This window comes from Cyprinus carpio, chromosome A15, assembly GCF_018340385.1.
Source record: "Cyprinus carpio isolate SPL01 chromosome A15, ASM1834038v1, whole genome shotgun sequence".
In the NCBI taxonomy this organism is placed as follows: Eukaryota; Metazoa; Chordata; class Actinopteri; order Cypriniformes; family Cyprinidae; genus Cyprinus; species Cyprinus carpio.
Window position 1 is genome coordinate 4,267,305 of NC_056586.1, and position 17,212 is coordinate 4,284,516.

Consider the following 17,212-nt stretch of genomic DNA (forward strand, 5'->3'; position numbering starts at 1 on the left):
GATATCTACTACATCATACCTGTATTTTTGTATGTATTATTTAACAAAAGATGTGTGGATTAGATGCAGTATTGAATTTAACGCGGATGAAAGCGATGTGAGGGATAGACTGTCATGTAATGTTCACTACTCAAATCTTTGAAAAATGTTTTATATCTTTTCAGAAATTTTAGTCAGTTAAAAAAAAATCGGTATGTTGTTAAATTACAATCCACTGAACGCATTGTATTTTCATTCCGTCCAAATGAAACCTTGATACCCAGACTTATGTCTGTAGCCACTGTGACTTAAAATTCTCCAGTACAATTAACTGCTGTAAGACATTTTTTGTGCCTATGAGTGGCGCTCTATGCACATTTACCACATAGGTTGTGTTTTAAACCCTTGTGAGCCGCCTACCTAGTCAGCATTTTGGTCATCGCAAGCGCCTTCCGAGACAACAACTTTTTTTTAATATCATAGATGCACCTAGTATTTTGTCCAAAACGCTGCTCAGTTGCAACGCTAACTGACCGAAATCAACGAAATGATGCACTAAAATGTTGTCTAGCAAGGGCGCTCACTGTTTTTTGGTACAGCCATTTGGGCGCTTCATTTCTCACCATTCATTTCTGCGATCAGCATCCTGTAGTGCGCGTCTGGCTCTCTTCTCATCCCCACAGCTTGATTTTTCACCCGTCCCGAGGATGCTGTGCGGAATCAAACACTCTCTCGTCTTCCGCATCAGTCGTGCAGCGTTTTCTCGCGGATGCTGAAGATCAGGTAAGACTGTGTGTCTTTGTGGATAATGTGATGGCGCACACTCATCACATCCACCTGCTGTCGTGTGTATCTGCAGCAGAACTCAATGTGTGCTCTTATCACATGCTGTTTATCTTGCAGCCTGAAAGCGGTCCAAGTATGTTCAAGTAGCATGCATAGACACTGAATTAATAAATGAGTGAATGTGCTGTATTATATCATGAAATAAAGAATAAAATGATATATAATATATATATATATTATATATATATATATATATATTATATATATTTATATATATATATATATATATATAATTACAATTCTGCTATTATCATTATTTTTGATGATTGTATGCACGTGTTTATAATAATAATCTGATTAATTAACATACTAGCTAGTTACATTATATTAAATACATTCATATAAAACTAGCCTGTACTTATGTTAAAATATCACTGTACATTTAATACATTTGTATGCACTATATACATTTAAAAAAAATGCAGTATCATTAACAATAATATTCTTACAACTATCATAATATATACATTAAATGTATATTATTCATGTATACATAGTATAATATATCAATTATGTTACTGTAATAGTAGTAATATTTATTACATTATATTGTTATCATAAATTTAATTTTTATGTTATAAAATTAGACTTGGTCTGTAATTGAATTAGTTTGTGATTGTGTACTTGTGTTCAAACTTATTTAATAATAATAATATTAACAATTTGGTTCATTATAATTATTTATACAATGGAATTTAATATTTATTCATATAATGTAATTATATCATCATTATCAATGCATAATTAGCTTAAAAATAATCATCAGTAATAATCAATGATATATTAACATGTTTTTTAAAGTATTGTAATTACGACAACAATATTAATACAAATGCTGCTTTTAAAATATGTCCAATGAGGAAATTTGTATACAGATATATGTTTCAATTGTGGCTTAAAACTATAATGGTGTGGTGTTCCATGTAAAAGGTTTCTTTCCCTTTTTTTTCTTTTTTTTTTTAAGGAAGTAAAATTGGAAAGTATAAAAACTTATTGACAGGCTGATTGTTTAGCGTGAAATGATTAAAGATAAGTAACTGTATTCCCTGCAATGCCATTGAAGAATTCTAACTTTTTTATCAGTTCTGAGTCAGCTATTCTGATTCTGTCAGCAGATCGTGTTTGCTTAAGACAGCACCAAGTAAAATACCTACACAGTATGCATCATAACTCAGAAGAAGTGAAAACAGAGCACAATTTCTGCATTTTGTTTTTGCATACACTTTTTGTGAGGTTGTGAAATTGAACACTTAAAATCCTTTGAGTCAATTAAAGGACATTTATATACAATAAATCCCCTCACACAAACCTGATGAGGGGTTTGCTTTTGAAAGGGAATGGAGGCGTGGCCTCTGGTTTAATTTGGATGTTAATATTTAATTAGCGCTCCAGCTCTGAGAGTGGAAAACGCAGCTTCCAATGCTTGAGAAAAGGGGCTAAAAAAGGATGCACACACATAAAGAAAGACAGATGTAACATGTTTCTCTAATCAAGGTCACTTCTAGGTTAGCTGGTTGATTAGTGAACAGGTGCAGTGGACATGCTCTGAATGCATCATGGGAAATGAGGCAAATTTCATGCATCTTAATGACTATGAAAGCAATTTGCCTCTTGAAGTTTCTGCTGCCGGCCGCATTACTGCCAGTAGTGCTCTGAATGTGTAACATTGTCAGGAAAGAGGAAAAACAATGAGGTGGAAGTAACAAAGACTGTTTCTCATGGCCGTTGGCTGTGGGTTTCATACTGACGCCTTGAGGAACATGCTGTGAGTGTTTTTTTATACTTCATGTCTGTGACAGAAACTGTCAACAACTGTCTGTACGTATGTCAACCAACTCTCTCTTTTCCTTTCATTCACTCTATTTGTATTTAGCATGTTAACACCAAACCATAAAACAACTGAAAAAAATTGCCTGTATAGCTGATGTATTTTGGAATTCGCTTGTTTTCACTGCATTGTGAAGATTGTTGAATAGATAGATATAATTCCTATTGTTGCTATCCATGTCATGGCTTTATAGTAGCTGAAGAAGTTCTATATAAAAAAAAACTCATTAAAACTTCTTGTTACATTTTTTTAGTTCACATGGCTGACAGTGAACAGTGCATTATGAAATGCTAAGGTGTCAATATAGCATGAGAGCATTTGCATGTATTTCTGGCATCAGGACAGCAGAATCACTGCAAGGCAGATGCTGCAGACTGCAACGAGAAACTACATGTGGGATTGCATCTATCGAGTGACTGAACTCTTAGAAAGCTTCCTTTGTATCTATAGTGGGCTAGATCTCTGTCAAACATTGCAGAGGCAAAAAGAAAATGTACAGAATATGTAAACTGAAATTTGTATTTAAATAGGCTGCTTTTATTATATGCTAATATACTTTTGAGTTATTGCACACACAAAGTACTAAGTTTACAGTTCCATAATTTTGTCATGGTTCTGACAGCACTGTATTGTGTAAGTCCATGAAAACCTTAGAACTTAAATACTTGCACTTCAGCACATTTATGCAATTTTCATTTCAAATATATCTTTATGCATCAATTATTGCAGTCCAAGCACAATGATAAATTTAATCCGTAATAAACTCAACATTATCGTTCATATTGCAAAACAGTGACTGTGCTGTTTTTAATGATATTTTTAATATATAATGCACATTGCAGGTTTTACACTGGTATAGCACCATCTTCAAAGTGGATGAAATTAAACTTTTCTTCAGTCTGTAGATAGACCCACCAATTTTTGTGTTTGGCCATTGCTAACCTCTTCTGTTTGCTGAAAGCTAATACGTTTAAATATATATATATTGTCCTCGTTCCCTAATTGTCACTGAATTAAAATGCCAAAGCACTTATTTTAATTTACATATAGTTCCGGTTCTCGAATCTTGATTGGCAGAGTAGTGTTCCAAGAGTGCTGATAACAATTCAACATCACTGGGACATTTCACTGTTTGTATTATTCTGCTTGTCAAGTCAAGACAAGTCAAGTCATAGCGCTTTATACACTACAGATTGTGTCAAAGCAAAAAAAAATGTTTGCTGATAATGAAAGAGGTTTTAGTTTATCAGTTAAAGTCAGTTCATAGTTAATTCAGTGATGTCATCGTCTAGCTCAGTTCAGTTCTCTTCAAATAGTGTCTGTGCAGTCAAGTCAAGAGTGTTGCCAGAAATAGTGTCCCCAACTAAGCAAGCCAAATATGACAGTGGCAAGGAACCAAAACTCCATCGGTGACAGAAATGGAGAAGAAGAACCTTGGTAGAAACCAGGCTCAGTCAGGGGGGCAGATGAAACCAGCATCGTGTGGTTTAATTCCAGGGTGCAATGCATGTCAGATCGTTCTTGTGGTCTTGTGCCAATGGCCAACAAGGTCTTCCCAGGGGATTTGTCTCTAGGGTTCGTCTAGTTGACATGGTCTCTGCTGACACTCAGGGCTGTAGAGGTCATCTCTAGGTGATGATCCTTCATCTGGACTGGATACGGACTGGATCCAGGTGACTCCAGTGACCATCTGGTCTGGATATGGACTGGATCTTGGTGGCTACGGTGACCACAGAATAAAAATAAAACAAACTAATATTAGGGCATGCCATTCTTGTTACAATGTAACAAGTACATTGGGTGTTTTTATGAAAAGTGTTCCCGGTTCTGGTTGACCTAATTAGTGCAGTTTAACAATTCTTAAATGGATCTGCATTGTAGAAAAGTTATAGTGTGTTATGTGTATACCAGGTTAAAGAGATGGGTCTTTAATCTAGATTTAAACTGACAGAGTGTGTCTGCCTCCCGAACAATGCTAGGTAGATTGTTCCAGAGTTTGGGCGCTGAATAAGAAAAGGATCTGCCGCCCGCAGTTGATTTTGATATTCTAGGTATTATCAAATTGCAGAACACAGAGGACATGAAGGACTATAATGCCATAAGAGCTCGCTCAATTTCTGAGGAGTCCATTTCAAATAACCCTCTGCCCTGGAACTGATTACTGTTTCCCATTAGGAGGACTATTTAAGTTGCACACTCACACACACTTGGCTGAGTATTGTTGTTCTGCACCTACATTCCTAGCCTTTCCGTGTCTCTGTGTTTTTCTGATTCCTTAGTTTTGCCTTGCCTGTGTTTTACTCTGGACTGTTTCCCTGGTTTGTGATCATTTGCTGCCTGCCCTGATCATCGCCTGTTGTTTGGATTACTCTTTTGCTGATTCATTCCAAGTGACTAAGTTGATCTTTATGAATGAGTCATTGTATTATTTACTCAACCAAATTGTTCAAAAACATTTAACAGTTTAGATGTGTCGCCCTTGTTAAAGGGGTCATATGATGCTGCTAAAAAGAACATTATTTTGTGTATTTGGTGTAATGAAATGTGCGAACGACGAGACATAAACATTAAAACCCATTATAAACGTGATATAAACATGATTTCTAGTCATGTCCTCTTTTGGAAGGCCAAACAAAGTAGTTTCGCTTTCTCAATGAAACATCGTCACACACCGCGGCCTTGAGTGTGCGAAGGCTGGAGGAGCATCCGGCGGGCTTGCGGCAACCACATGTGACGACCCCGGGCTGGACTCCACTTCGTCCGCGGTAAAAGCCGATCCGGCGATCCACAGTGCAAAGTTGATGCATTTCCTTAGCGAATTCCTTAGCACGGATCAGCTCTAGGCATGACGAAGCAGATATCGACCTCAGAGTATCGTCCTCAAACAAAGTAGTTTCGCTTTCACAACCAAACACACAGAATCTATATGACATTGCGGCGGCAACAAAAATACAAACCAGATTCCAAAAAAGTTGGGACACTGTACAAATTGTGAATAAAAACAGAATGCAATGATGTGGAAGTTTCAAATTTCAATATTTTATTCAGAATACAACAGAGATGACATATCAAATGTTTAAACTGAGAAAATGTATAATTTTAAGGGAAAAATAAGTTGATTTCAAAGTTCATGGCATCAACACATCTCAAAAAAGTTGGGACAATGCCATGCTTACCATTGTGTGGCATCCCCTCTTCTTTTTATAACAGTCTGCAAACGTCTGGGGACTGAGGAGACAAGTTGCTCAAGTTTAGGAATAGGAATGTTGTCCCATTCTTGGTCTAATACAGGCTTCTAATTGCTCAACTGTCTTAGGTCTTCTTTGTCGCATCTTCCTCTTTATGATGCGCCAAATGTTTTCTATGGGTGAAAGATCTGGACTGCAAGCTGGCCATTTCAGTACCCGGAACCTTCTTCTACGCAGCCATGATGTTGTAATTGATGCAGTATTTGGTCTGGCATTGTCATGTTGGAAAATGCAAGGTCTTCCCTGAAAAAGACGACATCTGGATGGGAGCATATGTTGTTCTAGAACTTGGATATACCTTTCAGCACTGATGGTGCCTTTCCAGATGTGTAAGCTGCCCATGCCACACGCACTCATGCAACCCTATACCATCAGAGATGCAGGCTTCTGAACTGAGCGCTGATAACAACTTGGGTTGTCCTTGTCCTCTTTAGTCCAGATGACATGACGTCCCAGTTTTCCAAAAAGAACTTCAAATTTTGATTCGTCTGACCACAGAACAGTTTTCTACTTTGCCACAGTCCATTTTAAATGAGCCTTGGCCCAGAGAAAACGGCTGCGCTTCTGGATAATGTTATGGTATGGCTTCTTTTTTGACCTATAGAGTTTTAGCCGGCAACGGCGAATGGCACGGTGGATTGTGTTCACCGACAATGTTTTCTGGAAGTATTCCTAAGCCCGTGTTGTGATTTCCATTACAGTAGCATTCCTGTATGTGATGCAGTGGCGTCTAAGGGCCCGAAGATCACGGGCATCCAGTATGGTTTTTTCCGGCCTTGACCCTTACGCACAGAGATTGTTCCAGATTCTCTGAATCTTTGGATGATATTATGCACTGTAGATGATGATAACTTCAAACTCTTTGCAATTTTTCTCTGAGAAACTCCTTTCTGATATTGCTCCACTATTTTTTTCGCCGCAGCATTGGGGGAATTGGTGATCCTCTGCCCATCTTGACTTCTGAGAGACACTGCCACTCTGAGAGGCTCTTTTTATACCCAATCATGTTGCCAATTGACCTAATAAATTGCAAATTGGTCCTCCAGCTTTTCCTTATATGTACATTTAACTTTTCCGGCCTCTTATTGCTACCTGTCCCAACTTTTTTGGAATGTGTAGCTCCCATGAAATCCAAAATGAGCCAATACTTTCAGAGTAAAAATGAAATGAAATACAGTAAAATTAAATTATAATAAAATGGCTGGTAGTTTTAAGTACTCAGGCCATTCCATCTCACATAAAAAGTAAATTTTATAGTCCTAGATTTTGGTAGTAGAAATAAAATGTTTTAAAAAAGCGAAGTTAAATATATTGCAAAACCACACTGTAAACTGTATAATAATAAGTGTTCATATCTACCTGTACTAGTAAGCTCAAACTCATCCCTAGTGTTGGGCTGTGAGGTCTTTAAACATTTTAACTTCTGAGGACTTCTGAGCCTTTTCTGTAAAAGTAGGTCAGGTTTTTGTTTTTAAAGGCGTGATTAAATTGATACACTTTTTTATAATAATTTTTATATTAAAAAAGGGTCAGCATATTTGGGGGATTTTTATTTTCCTTGTACCAGATTAATACTGCTCTACTCTGTGCTCCTTTAAATTTTACGTATAGCTTGTTGCTTGACAAGCTGTATTTTCCAAGTAGCTTACCTGACACTGGTGTTTTCAATCTCTATTTCTGTCTACCTTCCTCTTATAAATAATTGAGCTTCTGACTCTAAATGATTGTGATGATCTGTTGCAGGGTATCTCTTGAGACATATTCTACATCTCTTCATGCTGTCATATGGTGCTGCGTTACTTTGACCTGCAGACCTGACAATGATGTGACTCGTCACATGAGACTGACAAACGGTCATACAGACAATAAGTCTTTGACAGTTAGTCATTGTCTCTGAGAGCTTAACAGTGACTGATTAAATTATTCCATAACATTTAGTGCAAGCATGTCAGTAAACAGTTGCTCTTTGGGAAATTTAGGTCAGTTTTATGTTATTCATTTCTTCTGAATGACTTGGCTGTAACTTTCATCCTTACTGTATAGCCAAAGAGAACTGAAATAGTTTAAACAAAAAAAATAAAGATTAGTGACAGCGTTTTTAAAAACAAGGTAGGTTTTTTTTTTTTTTTTGACAGAGATGATTACTATGAAATGTATAATTATAGGTATGTATAATGTATAATTATAAGTATTTCATCTGTTAAAAAAAAAATATATATATATATATAACAGACATAGAGAGATGATGATACATCATTATTATAGTAAGTGAACAGTAATGATTGTGAACAGTAATGATTGACTGCAGATGCACAAAACCATTAGATGCACAAAGTAGGTCAAGAAAATGGACCATGCCAGGAAGTATAAATGCACAAAATATATTTTGTTTAGATAGGTCTGTCAGCAGCCAGACTAGCAGAATGTCTTAATGATAGATTTAGATGATGTATTTTTTTTTTTCTTTTTTTGTTATCTGTTTATGAAAACAGCATTTAGTGGGGTTTAAGTTTTTGGTAAAATATATAATTTATAATAGTGTCAAATTTAAACTGTATAATAATATAATGTTAATTAGCCTTCTTGTTAAACAATAGTCTTTCTTCAGCATGGTATCTATTAGGATCATTGGCTAATTTATACACTTCATAAGCTCATGTATTATTTATCTATAACAATATCAGTTATTGCACCTTTTCCTGGAAAATATGTTCCTGTTAAGAACATTTGTCTGCTGTTACCTCAGGGAATGACCTCCTACGGTTGACGTTCTGGAGTGTAGTTGCTGTTCTTGTTGCTAGGGAGAACTAAGCATAAGTGTGTTTTCTCACTGCATGGAGAATTATCAGTGTGTTTATAATTGTGTATGAAAGAATTTCATAATCTGGATAAAATATTACACTAAATCCCATTTTACTGAAGCATTAAAATATGTGTTATGCCAAGGGGTCGTTTCACCTGAGAAATCATTTTAAGATATCATGTCACTGATGTGAAGAAAATGCTGGTGTTTGCACTTGTACTTACCAAAGAATTAACCGGAGAGCAATGTTAAGGTAGATTTTTTCACAGAATTGTGCAATGCAAGTGCAAAAGAAATGCGTACCGTAACAAGAAATTAAAGTTCTTAATGCTTTAGGAATTTTTTTAAAAGTTCAATTTTCATAATTTATTTAACACCACAACCATTTTCAAGTGAGCTAATAATTAGAAAGTTTTTCCAAGAACCAAATTTGAAACTTACACTGCTTTCTTAAGGATAATGTAATGCAGTGTTTAACCTGAAAATTAAAATTGCTTAATTAACAGTCAGTTACATCAACCAAATTATCACACTCTATTCATTGACCACCAGACTATAAATTGCCCCTAATTTCCCTTTTAAGGAAACATAAATAGATTCTGCACAAACGAGAGGCTCTGTGGATATCAAAACTTACTACCACCAAATAGTTTTATGGGTATACAATTTTAATATTGAATGAACACTGATTATGACTGGATTATTTCTTATTTGTATTTCTGTTACAGGTTTTATGTCAAGACTTTTCTAAATGTGTTGTTGTTTACCCACCTTGAAACCTTGAAGACAACTTCTGATGTCATCTACTTAAAATCAGTATCTCAACTTACAGCGTGAAAGATGCCAATACTTAATTTAGCTTTAAATTTGAAAGGGGAGAGAGCTCCAGATCTCAAGGGTGGATCAACAAGACGCTACATGAAAGCTTGAGAACACATCAGGAAACATGAGTGTGAATAATGAACACACCAGACCCTTCGGGACCAGCACTGAAGATGGCTGTAAGGAAATCAGGAACAACAACAGACATGCTGAAGATTCGCTGAAAGGTGATGGCAATGCTAATGGAATCCAAAGAGGAGATGGAGGAACAAGTTTTGAGGTAACTGAAACCCTGTCCTCTGTGGTATCTAACACTGAAGAACGGGTGAGTATCCAGGGCACAGATTCCCCATGGGATGACCCAGAGTTGGCTGAGTTTGAGATGCTGGAAAGTCAGGAACTAGAGGATGATGAAGAGAACAGTATTCCTAAAAGTGACACGAAGAGGGCTATATCCACCAATATGATGCAGACAGAAGCAAAGTCTCTGAAGGATAGCAAAATGTTCTCCCAGTTTATTTCAAAGGAGCAAGAGTCTACTGTTTGTCCTCAGTCCACTAACAAAGAAATGGTGACCAGCATAGCCAGGACTGAGTTTAGCTCGGAAAATGATGTTTTTGTCTCTTGCCTCTCCACAATGTCTAGTCTTGGAGGAAGTCTTGCTAGTGCCCTGGACCACGCCGGTCGAACCCAAAGCTCTGATTCGTGGCATGCTCTCTCTGGGCCATACCGAACTCTCTCTGAGGACCTTACCCTTGCCTCACAGTCCTGTTTAATTATTTCGGATAAAAGCCGGAGCTCTGCACATACTGAGGGCATGCATCATCAGCCAGGAAAAAGTACAAAACACATTGGCAGTGTTGATCTCAATCTTAACTCTACCACCTTGCCTGAGGAACCCCTTTTAGAAGCACAAAAAAACCAACCAGCTACAGACTTTGTAACATATGACAGCTCAGGTCAACTGACAAATGGCATGAGTGAATGTACCATTGCAAGGATCAAGAAGGTCCCTAATGAAGCAGGAATTACCAGTCAGGACAATCTAGGAGAACCTGGAATTCATGTAAAAGAGTACCATGGAACAGAAGACAAGGCTCCAAATTTGAAAACAATATCAACTGAGAAGAAACCTTGTCAACCTCTTGTCTCAGCCATCACACAGTCTGCTGCACATAAAAGAATGTTCTCCCATGATTCCACTGGTGATATAAATAATAAACTCAAATCCCAGAATGATGAATCTCCTAAAATTGCTCTTAAAACCTCAAAACTAACCTCAAAGGATACACCTGTGCACTCTGATGGTTCTGAACCCCAACCTTACAAGAAGCAAGCTTCTTTTGAAAAGACCCGAAGTTCTAGTGCATCAAGTTTGGAAAGGCGAAGACCTTGGGGCAGCCCATCTCGCCCTGAGACCCCTCCATCCCCTAAAACCATCTGTTCACCTCGGAAACAGCCACCTTCATCACCAGCCAAGCCTATTAGCACAAGAGAAGCAAGTCAGGAACGAAATGAAACCTTACAGAGGGGAACCACTGGTTTGAGGCAACCAAGTAAAAGTTTTCTCAGTAGTAGTAGCAGTCTCCCAAAACCTGCCATTCCTCAGCAACCCACTAAAGCAGAGTGTGAATCTAAGAAGTCTTCTCCACCTCAAAAGCCCAAAAATGTTAGACCAAAAATCATAACATATATCCGCAAAAGCTCTCAAGTGAAACCAATGTCTGAAGGTCCATATGAAGTATCGACGCTACCGCCAAGACTTATACCTTACAGTAGCTCACCAACCTCAAAAGAATCCAAGGCCGAGGGGTCCAGATGTTCACCCTTGCAGAGCTCCTCTAACATCCTTTATGAAAAGTATCGTCAGGAAGTACAGAGGTCAGGGTACTACTCCCCTCCAGGACTGATAGCGTCTGGGATCAGGCCACTGAGCCACACTGTCCCCCATAAACTGGTGGGCAAATCAGAGAGTTTCCACGGTGAACTGCCAGATCAATATTTACAGGTGGGACTTGTGAAGTAGACATTCTCAGTTGCTAACATAGCACTACTGAACTCTAGATAAATATGTTGTTCTTGTGAAAGCATGAGCGGTAAGCATAATTCATTAATTCTCTCAACTGCTTTTTTAAATTTGTGCTTCTTATGGTTTCAGGGTGGTAGAGTGATTCAGCTAAATACCCATGATGCTGCTGCTGCCGTTTTTCGCTTTCCCAGAGCCCTAAGGCCTCAGCTTGGCCTTGGAGCTGTTACCAGACAGCCTGCTACTAAGAACAGGATGGTGTTAGCAGGTCAAAGGTCAGCGTCACCCCTCAGTTATACGGCTCCAGCTGTTCAGGCCCCAACTAGTCACCAGGAACCTGCAGGTCAGTAGGTGCTAAAATCCTCAACGTCAAGTCCCCAGTTGTCATTTGAGCTTCTTCAGAATGTGCAATGTTTAATTAAACAGACGAGACTAACTGAGACTTGTCACAGCACTTACATATTATTGCTCTTTTGTTGGCTTGATTTCTTCTATTGTTCTCATTTATAAATCATTTTGGATAAAAATGTCTAAATGACTAAATGTAAATGTAAGTAAAGCTAGATAAGAATTGAAATGATTATCTACACAGCTCTATACTACCAGTACCCAGAATCAGACTCATTTCTTAGCGAAATAGCCACACACAAACATTCCATCAGCTGAGGTCATGCATTCATTTTGGTTCTGTATAGAACTGTATTGATTCTTCCAGGTTTTCCAGGAGACTGCGGAGATACCTTGTCACATACTTATAGCCAGGGCTTGAATTGAGGGGGAATACAGGGGGGATGGCATTCCCTTCTTTGAAAAAAAAAAAAAAAGACAAACAGCATCCTCTCTGTAAAACCACAATCCCCCCTTACCATCCCTTTTAGATTATTAATGTTGTGCCTTATGTAAAATTTATAATGCACATGAAATGTTAAAATTCTCTATGTATGATAATTTACAAACTAAATAACGGCGATTGGCCAATCAGTGCACAAGCTAAAGCAATTTTTTGTCATTTTTCAAACAATATGGTTCAAGCTTAACTTTTTAATTTCTTGAAAAAGAAGACAACAGAGGGTATGATTTTTCCTTGATTAGAAGGAACTGAGACACTATAGGAGAGCTGACATTATCATGTATGTCACCCACTTTTCAAAAAACAAAAAAACATCCTGAGAGTCCAAAAGCATTCACTGAGCGATGAAGCCTATTAGAATGCAGTTAGGATGCCCTTATAATTCAGTCAATTAAAGAAAAAATATCCATGTATGAGTTTTTATATTTTTATATTCACCACACAAGCAATGTACTTTCCTGAATATCAGCACATGCTATTAATTAACAACAGTGCAGCGCTATTCATTTTATACAACAGTGCAGAGCAACAAAGTTTTTCGTTTCTTGAATGAATCTGTTTTTGAACTAATTGAATGAGCCAGTGATTCAACAGTCCATTTTCATTTCAGCCTTTTTGAATGACTTGTTTGATTTGAATAATTCAACAAATCATTTTGTACCAGTACAAAAACACATTCATCAAAATATCAATTATCAGTATTGACCAAAATTCCTCCATTTCAGGCCCCTGAAGGAAAACAGCTTTTCATTAAATAAAAATCTGTTTAAAAATTAGACAAAGTTTGTAATCATTTTGTCAAATTAGCTACAGGACCCCCTTCCCTACCAAAGAAATTGACCACACCATACCCCCTGAATTTGTTTTACAATTCGTCCACTGATTATAGCTTTGTAATGTTTTCAAATCTCTTCAGAGATCAAAACTGTGACTTTGGGAAAACCTGTCAAAACTTAATTATCTCACATTTAGATATATCTCTTTTAAATGTGATTAAAAAAAAAAAGTGTTTCTCTTTATTTTTCTGAAAGTAAATCAATGAGCTGGACTTTTGCCAATCAGTTGTATTAAATATCACCCTGTCCTGGAAAATGCAGAAATTAATAAATCAGCCAATCTAAATTGTCAAATGAAAATACCTACACCCTTAAAAACTGTATTTTCGATTGGTTATTTTTATTAATGAGCTGTACCAATGCAAACTACGTATATTTTTCCAGGTCTTTAGAAATACAGGTCTTTAGAAAAGTGATCTTTTAGACAAATGCTCCTTTGCATACACCATAAGTGGGTAAAGATTCACACTGATATGTTCCAAAAAGGCCAGAATGTAATATATAAATGCATTTGATTTGTTCCATGTCTTTTTTGTATGGAATTTAAAGGGGTCATATGACGTTGCTAAAAATAACATTATTTAGTGTATTTGGTGTAATGCAATGTGTTTATGTGGTATAAGGGTCAAAAAACATTATTTTCCACATATCATACATTATTGTTGCTCCTCTATGCCCCACCTTTCTGAAACGCATCAATTTTTACAAAGCTCAGCGTTTTGAAAAGCGCGATGTGCTCTGATTGGCCAGCTATCCAGTGCATTGTGATTGGCTGAATACATCAAGCATTTGACGGAAATGTTACACCCCTTTGGGTTGTACTGTTCTGGAACAGTGTTGTAAATAAAACTTAACTACTGATTTCTAGTTGTTTTGTTTTTTGGAAGGCCAAACAAATTAGTTTGGCTTTCCCAATGAAACAGACAGCAGCAACAATACTACAGCGAGAATAAAAGTTACACCTTCTTTTTTTGCTTATACATTTGGGCAGTCTGATTCAAATCTTCCCACACAGTGATGTAGATATGTGGGGGCGTATTTGAAGGAGGCATTTTAAGAAGGAGTGGATGAGCGTTCACTTTTATAAAAAATATATCTTTGGGTTTGAGACTTTAATCTTTGAGACTTTATCTTCTGTAAGCACAAACAGCTGTTAACACTCCAAAGACAAAGGAAAACATGAAATCGCATCATATGACCCCTTTAAGTTGTGAGGACTATTTAACATTTAAAAATTAACATTTTTAAATGTGTGTACAATTTCTTTTTCCACTCCTTATATGGTACTGATTCCATTGTATTAGTGTCATGATTTAAAAGGCAGATTAGGTCAAGATTATTTATATTTATTTATTTATTTATTTTATGGATTGTAGAAAGTAATCCCATGCCATGTTATTCTGTAAATGATTTTATGAGATTTGTTTGAGGGAATACTAAGATTTGTCTCCTGCTTTACAGTGGATCAGAAGAGACTATCAATGGGTGTGGCTCCCAAATTTATGCTCCCCAAACCGGGTCATTCTGGACTGCGTCCTCCGGGCTTCTCCCATCTGCCTCCTGCTCGACTTGCCACCTTTGGCTTTGTCCGCAGTGCTAGCGTGTCTTCTGTGTCCAGCAACCAGTCAAATGACAGCATACACAGTGACCCCTGCCAATCCAGCCGTGAGTGTTACAACACTTTCTGTCATAAAACTGTTGTCAGCCACATGCAAAACACCCTTTGCATGCTGAGGTACACAGATGTCTGACTGGGACACCTGAGTTTAACAGCTCTGGGTTCCACAGATTTATTAGCTTCTTCTAATTGTGATGTTTATTGTACTGTTTGTACATTTAAGCTCTTGTAAGAATGATGTTCCATTTGCAAATGTTTTGCATGTCAGTCTAAATTCTCAAAAGTGTAAGGAATTACCAAAGCAGCCCATTCTCAGACCACATGCTCTAGCACTGGAACTGTGTCAGGATTTGTTTAGGTCTTGCTGATTATCCAACTCTTCCTGTCATAAGCCTTCTGCCTGGTAGATACAAAGTACAATTGATGTCTGTAACACTGCTGGTTGCTCTGTGCAAGACAGTGCATCTCAAAACACAAGACAAATTTTAAAGCCGTTTATTCCAGTCTTATAAAATGGAATTTACTTAGTATCGAAACCCCAGTAAAGTCTGAAATATCATCTATGATTAAAGCAGACTGTTAAATGTCATTTTAAAGTAAAGAAAACCTGTTATAAGACGTTATATTACTTATTGCAGCATTGTTCAATGGATTTTCAGTGTGTTTTTATGAAGTTGGAGAAAAATAGAGTCAAGTCAAGTCATCTTTATTTATATAGCGCTTTAAACAAAAAAGATTGTGTCAAAGCAACTGAACAACATTAATTAGGAAAACAGTGTGTCAACAATGCAAAATGACAGTTAAAGGCAGTTCATCATTGAATTCAGTGATGTCATCATGCAGCTCAGTTCAGTTTAAATAGTATCTGTGCAATAATTTGCAATCAAGTCAACGATATCGCTGTAAATGAAGTGTCCCCAACTAAGCAAGCCAAAGGCGACAGCGGCAAGGAACCAAAACTCCATCAGTGAGAGAATGGAGAAAAAAACCTTGGGAGAAACCAGGCTCAGTTGGGGGGCCAGTTCTCCTCTGACCAGACTAAACCAGCAGTTCAATTCCAGGCTGCAGCAAAGTCAGATTGTGCAGAAAAATCATCTGTTTCCTGTGGTCTTGTCCCGGTGGTCGTCTGAGACAAGGTCTTTACAGGGGATCTGTCTCTGGGGCTCTAGTCCTGGTCTCCGCTGTCTTTCAGGGCTGTAGAGGTCCTTTCTAGGTGCTAATCCACCATCTGGTCTGGATACGTACTGGATCCGGGTGACTGCAGTGACCCTCTGACTTGGATACAGACTGGATCTGGTGGCTACGGTGACCTCGGATTTCCTGAGCATAGATCTCCCAAGGGTAACATGTAAAGCGCCTAAAAATCCTTTAACGGATTTGGATATTAGAGAGTGTGAAGAGTAACGGCCCTAAATTGTACTGAGGACTTGCGGTACTACCCATACTGCACTGTTGAACGATATGATACCTCTTCATTCACTGCTACGAAATTGATGGCGGTCATATAAGTACGATTTGACATTGAGAAGCATTTTAAAAAACATGCTAATGCACTTCCATTAATGCCAACAAAGGCTTAGTTCTAGTCTATGCAAAAGAATAGTGTGGTCAATAGTGTCGAACGCAGCACTAAGATCCATTAGTTTTGTCAAATTGGTAGCACTAATAGAGAGATCATCACAAACCACGATCAGATGATAAGAGCAGGTCATTTGTAACTCTAAGGAGAGCAGTCTCAGTACTATGATACGGATCTAAATCCTGACTGGAAATCCTCATAGATTCCATTTTTTGTAACTCTAAGGAGAGCTCTAAGAAGGAAATACTAATTGTGATGATACTACCTTTTCTAGTATCTTTGAAAGAAAAGGGAGATTCGAGATCGGTCTATAATTAACTAGTTCTTTGGGGTCAAGTTGTGGTTTTTTGATGAGAGGCTTAATAACAGCCAGTTTGAAGGATTTTGGGACATACCCTAATAACAATGAGGAATTAATAATAGTCAGAAGAGGATCTATGACTTCTGGAAGCACCTCTTTTAGGAGCTTAGATGGAATAGGGTCTAACATACATGTTGTTGGTTTTAGATGATTTAACAAGTTTATACAATTCTTCCTCTCCTATAGTAGAGAATGAGTGGAACTGTTCCTCAGGGGATCTATAGTGCACTGTCTGATGTGATACTGTAGCTGATGGCTGCATGGTTACAATTTTATCTCGACTTTAGAAGTAAAGTAGTTCATAAAGTCATTACTGCTGTGATGTGAGAGAAATGTCAACATCTTGTTGATGCTTTATTTTTCGTTAATTTAGCCACTGTATTGAATATATACCTGGGGTTATGTTTTTTTTTCTT

At 37.4% G+C, this 17,212-nt stretch overlaps 1 protein-coding gene across 2 annotated transcripts in view; it reads left to right on the forward strand.

Moving 5' to 3' along the window:
• LOC109074677 (microtubule-associated tumor suppressor candidate 2-like) overlaps window positions 1–17,212 on the forward strand; it is a 49,755-nt gene continuing 32,543 nt past the window's right edge. For both annotated transcript variants that reach the window (XR_006161716.1, XM_042770806.1), the window contains exons 1-4: window positions 1–762; window positions 9,433–11,534; window positions 11,685–11,895; window positions 14,700–14,903. Coding sequence is in view for 1 of the 2 variants with exons in the window: in XM_042770806.1 (XP_042626740.1) it covers window positions 9,651–11,534; window positions 11,685–11,895; window positions 14,700–14,903 (2,299 nt within the window). In the remaining variant the exon portion in view is untranslated. The remainder of the gene's footprint in view (window positions 763–9,432; window positions 11,535–11,684; window positions 11,896–14,699; window positions 14,904–17,212) is intronic.